Raw genomic sequence first — 8,916 nt, 5'->3', positions numbered from 1 at the left:
ACCTCTTGGCAACTTCTTGTCTCCACTGGTAACATAAAGTCAGACATTGATAGTTGAAGAAGTACATACAAATTTGTAGGCGGAATTGAGTGTTGGAAAAATGAAAAATAAAGATTCCTGGACTTTTCATTAGGACTATACATCAGATTCCTGGACTTTTCATTAGGACTATGTATCAGATTCCTGGACTTTTCATTAGGACTATGCATCAGATTCCTGGAATTTTCATTAGGACTATGTATCCGATTCCTAGACTTTTCATTAGGACTATGCATCAGATTCCTGAACTTTTCATTAGGACTATGCATCAGATTCCTGGACTTTTCATTAGGACTATGTATCCGATTCCTGGACTTTTCATTAGGTCTTTGTATCAGATTCCTGGACTTTTCATTAGGGCTATGTAACACATTCCTGGACTTTTCATTTAAGTATACAATAGGGATATGTATCTTTAAGTTAATTTCAGGTGTGTTTCTTAGTGATTCTTTTTAAGTTTAGTGTGGACTTGGGTGGGTTTGTTGGTGAGCTGGCCATGGTGATGATGACCAACATGGCCACGGCTGCTCAGATGCCTTTTCTTGAGGGCATCTCACTCAACATCCGCACATGAGTAGATTTCCACTTGCACATCTGGATATTTGCTCGAAACACTCTTTAAGCTGATTTGTTCTATTTTGATGAACTAAGATTATTGACTATTGTGCTCATGTATATTTTTTAGTCAATTTCAGGTAGTGGCTGGGAAGCATCAGTGTCGGACAGACTTGCTGCAGAGAGTGCAATTGCCTGTTTCTGTTACAGGTGCTCAGACATATAAGAGAGATGGGTTCATCAAGCCTTGAACGCAGAGAACACTGATCTTTTCCTTCCAGAATTTCAAGATGTGCAGTTGGGGCTTCATGGTCAGACTGAGCTGTTTTAATGCTCTGTGTCCTACACAGCATGTAAGTTACAGCTTTACTGGCACAATCTGTCCCCAGCAGTGGGTGTCAAGTTATGAGTTGGCAAATGCTCTTGCTTAGGTGTTCTGATAGCCTCACATCCAGTAGGCAGGTTGGGTCAAGCACAGCTTCTTGAGTTCAGTCCTCAGTTCCATAGGTGTTGCTGTAAATCCATTGTAGGCCGGCACTAGTCCGAATCCTTCGATCTGGACCAGGTGGAATTACTTAAGTGTTTTTTTATTTGGACAGAGATAAATCATGGGCTTGCAATAGTCCATTGTACATAGAAGCATGCACATAATATGTCAACCAAATAGTAGAAACTCAAAGTGCAGGACACTTTACTGAGCATGTGGAACTGGAGGCCTACTACAGGTCCACAAGCTTTTTTTAAAGAATGAGTGATGAAGTGTGATCAGACAGTGGGCCTCATTACACGGATGGCGGTGAACCATGGCGCTACTAGCACCATGGTTCATGCCGGTAAAATGCCGGCACCACCTTGGTGGAAAGGGGAATTACCGCCCTATTCCAAGGTTGGCGGGGCGGTAATTCCCCCTTCCACCATTGCCCTTCCCCATTCCCATTTTTGCCCCATAGGGCTCTATGGGAATGGGAAAGGCGCTAATTACGGTACCGCAAATTGCGGTACCGTAATTAGCACCAAAGTCCCTTTGCGGGTTGGTTTTTAATGCCTGCAAAAAGCAGGCGTTAAATTCCCCAACCCGCAAAGGGACCTCGTAATAAGGCGGTAAGGATTTACCGGTACCGGTATTTTACCGGTACCGGTAAATCCTTACCGCCATCCGTGTAATGAGGCCCAGTATGTTCATGTTTCCAGCTCTGCGTGTTTATATCAGGGGTTTTCCGAGTGAAGTCTTTATGAATTTCTAGATGCAAGCCTTGTCTGCATAGGTGCATTTTACTTTATTTAGGCTCACAATAAATATAAATGACAAACTGGCAATGTAGAGGCAAATGTGTAGCCTTTGCTTGTTTTTATTCAGATGAACATGTATCCTTGTGTTTCCAGATGTTCATCCCATTTGGCTTGAATATGCCTACTTTCAGCTTGTTGGTCAATCTTGTTGTGTGGCTGAATTTGCCCTGGTGCAAAATATGCATTGAAATAATGTTTTATTTATTTATTTTTTTGCACAAGGGCAATGTTTGCTTTAGCGCTGATACCTTACAAAATGGCACTTGGACCAGTGCAAAGTTTCCTTTGGAGGTCCGTGGGGTTATTGTATGTATGGATAATAATGGCAACCATATCTTTCTGCACTGTGCAGTCATTTGCTGAAACCTCACAGGACTTTAGACCCATGAGATGACTGAATCTGTAGGGTGTGTTAATGCCCCCTCTCACTGACTGCCCTTTTCAGAGCTCTAATGAGGGAAGAGACCAGAGAGGAAATTCTTAAATACCTGAGCTCGGCCTGGAACTGGGAGGTCATGCAGTAGTGCGGAGTGGAGTTGGCAGGTCACACAGTATCATAGATTGAAAAGAATCATTCTGGTCCTCAAAGACGCCTTTGGTCCACAGGAACTCCTAATCAAGGGACGGAGGCTATGCCCTGCAGCACAGCCTGTATGGTCATACCAAGGCCAGAACAATCGTTCTGCAGAAGGAGTGAGACATGACTTTGACTTTTGCTGAAGATGTCTAAGTTCGGCTACTGCGCCTGGCTGAAATAGCCCAAGATTCTCCCTTTTCTGAAAATATAATGAGACACATACTTCTTTTCTTTTGTGATGCATTTTGAGTTTTATTGAAATTGAGTGGAATATTTTCCACTGCTAATCCAGCATATGTATTATCAAATCAAAGAGATTCTGCTTCATTTTAGGTTCATGAGGAGATAATCAATATCCAATAGTTGACATTCATATATTTATTTATTTGTAATTCTTGTATATTAATGAATCATAAATTCCATGTCAAACTTAAATTTCATTTGTGTTCCATTTCAAAGGTTGTGCGTCTACACGTGTTTCACAAGGTAGCCTTACAAAATATCCCCACCAAAAATATCGCCATACATATGGCTGTTTTTCTCGCCAGAGGCGATATTTTTGATGGGGATAATTTGTGGGAGCAGGGGTTGTGGGCTTGTCCCCCGCTCCTTTAAAAATAATGCAGGGTTTGCGGGGGTGTCCCCCGCAGGGTGCATGGGTCAATTTCGCTGCTAAATTATGGCGATATTTTTGTATCGCAATATTCTGGCGGGGATATTAACACATGGAACCTGTCACAACATATTTTTTGTGGGTCGTAAGGAGGTTGTGCTGAAAATGCATTTACTCTTGCAATTGTGACTATAGTGTTTTAATGAAATTAAGGGGAAACAGAAAAAAACACTTGATAAGATATTATGGCAATAAAATGTAGATTGGTGCATTTATCCTATCTGATTATTCTTGAGTATATATTATACTCACAGAGTACATTCACTTTAACTTCAGAAAAAAACTATACACTGTTTTGTTGAATCTTCGTGATTTTTCTGTAACATTATGTGAAAAGATAATCATGATCTCTATATATATTCCTGTTAGTTTGCTAAACCTCACTAGACACGCATTAGCTCACACAATACAAGCGATGCAGACTGGGAATACATATTATATATAACCAGCAGTTTTTGGCATCTGAAAGCTATTTCCTGAATGCCGTTCTGCTTGGAAATGGCGTTCTAAGATGGCAAATGTTATTTATGTACGTTCATGACGTCATCGCGCACACGTTACGTCATGGCGTTGCCTTTTTGTTACTTTGACAAGGTTTACTTCCTTGCTCGTCAAGTGTTAGAAAAATGCTACTTTGTTCTTGGTGGCTGTCCAGTGTGAGGGTGGCGTAGAAATAACACTATGGCCCAGTCTAAAGAGAACAGGAACAACTGAGCATAGTGCTATCGATGAGGGAGGCGAGCAAGAAGATTGCATATATGGTTCTACATTGGTATTAATATTTTGTGTTAAAAAGGTTTGCATGTGTGCAGGTTACCTGAGTGGACGAAGCTGCTACAAGGTGTTATTGTATAATTATGTATTTCAGTTTGTTACTCCTGCCATATTTCTGATCACCTGACCTTTCACGAACCAAATGGATAAGCCAACGATGTAGGACATTTTCCAGGGTTATCCTCTCTGGGGTGAGCGATGCTTCAACATTGGGACTAATTCCTGGGTGGGGGGGATAAGCATCTGAACCAATGCCACATTGTCTGGTTTATGTTATCCACATCGATCCTGCGGATGAGTTTGGACCTTGTCAGTGGTAGTGCAGGATTGATTGGTTATAGGCAAACTAGACTTAGTATTCTTCACTGTGGCAGGAGTCAGGGGCATGGCAGTGACCAGCAATGAACAATTGTCACCACACTGGGGAATGTGTCAATCATTTCTACTAATAGGGTTCGCAAGGTTCTCGTTTTATCAAAATTATTAAGACAGGAACACAATATTAAGCTTGACTTAAGGCGACATTTCCAACGATTGACTCCGGGAATGGAATGCCGCCCGGCATCGGGGGTCACACGTGGGCCGCTGCACAGAGGATTTCCCCGGGTATTTCATTAGGGCTCACACGAATGACCTTGCAGCCTTTGACATTGGAAATCTTGTTGCACGTGAAGTCGATCAGCAACTGCCGGTTGCCGGGTTTGTATGGGGTTATTTTGATTGGCATGGTTAAGGTCTCGCCGGGCTGCACAGTTCCCATCCTATGACAAGCAGAGAAGAGAAGATGAATGTGACGTCACTGGAACACGCAACAATTAGGGTCCGACTTTTCATTTGCCACACGCAGCATAGCAAACAAGCATTAGAAAGCCTGCAGTACAGTTGTGACTTTTCTAAAGGCAGACATGTTCCAACATTACACATTTGGTGTACGTGCGCTCAACCAAGTTTACATACCACACATTACACCTTTTACATATCATGTTAATAAAATAAATGGCAAGCCATTACAGGTCATAAGCTTTATTGTTTTTGTTCACAAAGCAACACACTACGAATATGTTGTGCTAGTATCTACCTTTTCTATACAAAAGAAAAACAAACAAGCTGGGTACTTTGATTCTGCACTGCGTGTTAGGATGCTGCATTGCTTAGAAATCAAATCCCTTAGTTAAGAAGTTCATAGTATGCTTGAAGCTGCTTGATAGTTACCGTTAATCCATTACCTACAAACAACCGAGACATAGGTTTTAACAGGCAGAAATGGCTGTTTAAATTCACATTAATGTGACAAGAATTTAGACCACACAGAGAATGTTCCGCTGGTCATGCCATTGGAGAATATGTATCCAGCCAAAAATAGCAGAAAACGTGCCACAAATACTTTCCATATCAATTGTTTGTTTTCAGACATGTGACTAGCACCACCTATATGAAACTTTGTTTACATATAGTCATATAGTACCATTGTTAGGGATCAGCTAACACTGACGTATGGGGCGTAGCATAGATATATTGGTACAGGAGAAGATCCTTGAGGTTTGAACTGGAGATATTATGCGCTTTTCAAAAGGAAGGAGTAAGTAATTGGTTATTTATAACGCGCTTAATAGCGAGAGGTTTCTAAGAGCGGACCCGGGGAACGAACGTGTGTTGCACTGCATCGTCAAGCGAGTGCATTGCCCCTGAGCTATCTTGTCACAATGCCAACACATCTCACCCATGCATTCCTGTGCCTAAATTCAACTACATGTGGACACAAAGCAACTAATACCAATGACCAAGGGAAACATTTCTCGATAGTCATGGCAGAGCTGATTTCGGGACTTTTAATGAATGTTTCTGCAGCAGCTGTTGCTTCGGCTTTGAGGGCTGTTTGTTTGTCAAAGGTGTCCCTGTCATTTGCGTGCATTGTTTGAATGCTTTGGGGTGGCTTGGGGAGGGGTCCTGGGCACTATTCGAGTGCAAATCTGGTCTCGGCATAATTTTGATCTTGGTGCAAAAGAACCTGGAACATCTTTTTCAGGTAAAGAAAAGATGTCTGCCTGTGAATTATGATATGGAACATTTTGATGCGCATAGCTGGAGACAGATCGGAAACTCTGCCCTGCCTACATCATTAGAGAATAACTTTAAGAAACACGTGCATAGTCGTGTATCTTTTTACTTGTCTATATCTCAGCACTCTGGACCTAAACATGCCAATGAGCTCAGCATTGGGCAATGGCGCCCTCGATAGACGACATTCCCTCAGTATCGCAAATCCACACAAAGGCAGTGTACCAGGAAGAAGGCCTATTATTTAAAAGAGAGATTACAGCGAGTGAAAGGAAGAAGTTTGGGCACCAAGGAAATGAGGGAAGGCTTCAAGATGGCGGAATGATGTGGGGAAAAGGAAGAAAATGCAGTGTGCGCAGTGTGTTTTGGTGAGCCTGAGACTGCCCAGGCTCTTTCTGCTGCTGCTGCTTTTGGGACACTTGGAAGTCTGTTTTCCATTTCCACTACTGCTTCCAGGAGGAAGTAGCTTAAAACCCCTAGCACACGCGGAGCGCGCGGTGTGCGCAGTGTGTTTTGGTGTTCTGGTGCGTGGGCGAGGGCCTGCGGGCCTGCCGTAATGGATGGATCATCGCACAAACGCGGGAAAACAGGCACCGGCGGAGACCGCTTGCCTTCCCCACCTCATACAAGGCTGCAACTGCGACGTTGGAACTCCGCCTCCGCCTCAGCATCTAATTTGACTGACGGGAGCATTGGCCAACGAGTAAGTACAAAACTGATTAGACATAATGACACCGTAAGTGAGTTTACCAGAACTTTTGTGGGAGAACCTGAAGATTTGGGATCGTCATTGATGTGTTTGAACAAAAGTGCAAGGAGAAACGCAGTATATGCCGCCACACCAATGATACCCTCTATACCTTCTACATCCTCTATACCTCCAATAGCCTCCATTACCCTGCAGGTGGACTCGTCAAATACTGAAAATACTGACAATCACCTAGCAGGGCCAGTCTCACCCCTCGATCCCCCTTACCTGTCTCCCCCCGTGTTACACAAACTGGCCATCGATGCGAGCAAGTTCACACTGAGTGTGACGTCACTATGCTCGGCGAGTGACGGGAGAGTCGAGCGGGGTGAGAGGGAGTGTGCGCCTGGCGGACGTGGGGGTGGTGGCTTCATGGATGACCGCGTGGGTTTGGGGATCCCCTCCCACCTGGGAAATGGTGGGTCAGTTCTGGTGGGGGTCGGGGCCTCTTCGCCTGCGGGCGATCCTCGGAGTGGACCCTCTCACCCCGAGCCTTCGATTGCCTCTCTTGTCAGCTTGTCAGTGCCCGATCCAACTGCCAGCTCCGAGAGCTCTGAGAGAGTGGTAAGACGCGGAGGGGATTCTCGTGTGCCCGTCGTCACGCCTGTTGTGCCGACCGAGGGTGACACCTGTAATACAGAGACGGAGGTTGCGGCAAGGCCGTGCCCAAGTTCTCTGAACGTTGTGCTCCTTACTGACGCCCACTCCATAAACTCTTCTTCAAACAAACTACCTAAATTGATGGTTTTGGCGTGGCGAGCATATACTATGAGAGGATGCACAAATAACGGTAGCCGTGATGACAGCCCGGACCCAATCTGGAAAGAGGCCTTTCTGTCAGAGCTGCGCACCTCATCACTCCCGTCCACTAAGAAACCATACGGCCACTCTACACACGGAATGGATGAACCGGACCCTGTCAAGCACAACACTGCATTGGAAGACGAAGTATTTTGCTCCCTTGACAAGCACTTATCTGTTCTAAATAAGGGACGCGTTTCTCCTGCACACCCTAAAAACATAAGAGTCTCGACAGAAGTCGTAAACAAAACTTTGCAAAACATTTCCCAAATAAACAAAGCCTGCAATTTTACATCTAGAGGAGACCGCAGCATAATTGACCAGCAGAATCAGTGGACGCCTATGGCGCCCAACCATGATATTCAGCCAGGGGCAGACTGGTCTATCACAAATTCTGATGCTCTGCGTAATTGGAAAATCGCTCTGCAAAATGAAGAAAATGTTGTTTGTCCGGCTTCACCCCGTATAGCCTGTTCTCAGGCTCGTGCCCCTCAAAGACAGGCAAAAGCGACAACACGACCAATTGACTTCAGAAGTGTTAAACAAAATCTTGCATACAACACCTGTGAGTGTGACTCTCACGCTTCCACCTCATCCTCTTCTGAGACTTGTTCAACTGCCTCTTCAATCATAGAACGTGACTTTCCAAAAGTCAGGAGATCCAAAATTCAATCACATAAAAAAGATCGCAACTCAGAAGTCAGGCTTGATGCGAACTTCACTAAAGACCTACAATCGGTCTTAATGTCAGCAACTGGAATTTCGCTTGCTCCATTTCTAAAGCTCTACAAGCAACTAAATGATAATGTGAAGGACCTAACAACCTTAGTGGCGCTTATGAATTCAAAGATAATCAATATGGAAAAAGATTTGTGCGCTGAAAGAAAGGATAATGGAGCAATAAAAACAAACTTGACCTCTGCCTTGCAAACACTAACAGAACAGAAAGAAAACAACAAATTGGATAAAAAGCTCCTTGCAGAGGTTGCGAAAGAAGCTCTAAGCGTGCTAAGGTATCGACTTACGACGACACAGGACTTAAAGAGGCAACCTAGCCGGGAGCACTCAGTTGCTCAACAAACCGACAAGGTGCTAATTTCCATGGAACCTCCCGCCTACACCTCAATGAGAAACTCCGACACAGACACTGGCTCGCTGGTGCTCCACTCTACCATGGGTGTATTGGACTCTATTAACAATCCTAGAGAAACCACAGAAGCCCTAAAAACTGCACCAATAACTCAGAATTGTCGGGAGGCCAACAATCTGAGTAGCGAAAAAACCTCGCCGGTTCCCTCAGTGCCTGATACTCGGGGGATCCAACGCTCAAAATCTGAGCCTAAAAAACCTATGAACGAGGGCTTGGGCCCCAGCCACGAAAAATTAAGAACCGAAGCACCT

At 44.3% G+C, this 8,916-nt stretch overlaps 1 protein-coding gene across 2 annotated transcripts in view; it reads right to left on the bottom strand.

Annotated features, from left to right (window-relative positions):
- Positions 1-1,771: 1,771 nt before the first annotated feature.
- LOC138580594 (protein-glutamine gamma-glutamyltransferase E-like) overlaps positions 1,772-8,916 on the bottom strand; it is a 149,972-nt gene continuing 142,827 nt past the window's right edge. For both annotated transcript variants that reach the window (XM_069651257.1, XM_069651258.1), the window contains exon 5: positions 1,772-4,669. In XM_069651257.1, coding sequence (XP_069507358.1) covers positions 4,480-4,669 — 190 coding nt within the window. In that variant the 3' untranslated portion in view covers positions 1,772-4,479. The remainder of the gene's footprint in view (positions 4,670-8,916) is intronic.

Source organism: Ambystoma mexicanum, chromosome 3p (assembly GCF_040938575.1).
Source record: "Ambystoma mexicanum isolate Mex_15411 chromosome 3p, UKY_AmexF1_1, whole genome shotgun sequence".
Taxonomy (NCBI): Eukaryota; Metazoa; Chordata; class Amphibia; order Caudata; family Ambystomatidae; genus Ambystoma; species Ambystoma mexicanum.
Note: the sequence above shows the minus strand (reverse complement) of the source record. Positions and strands in the feature narration are given on the sequence as shown.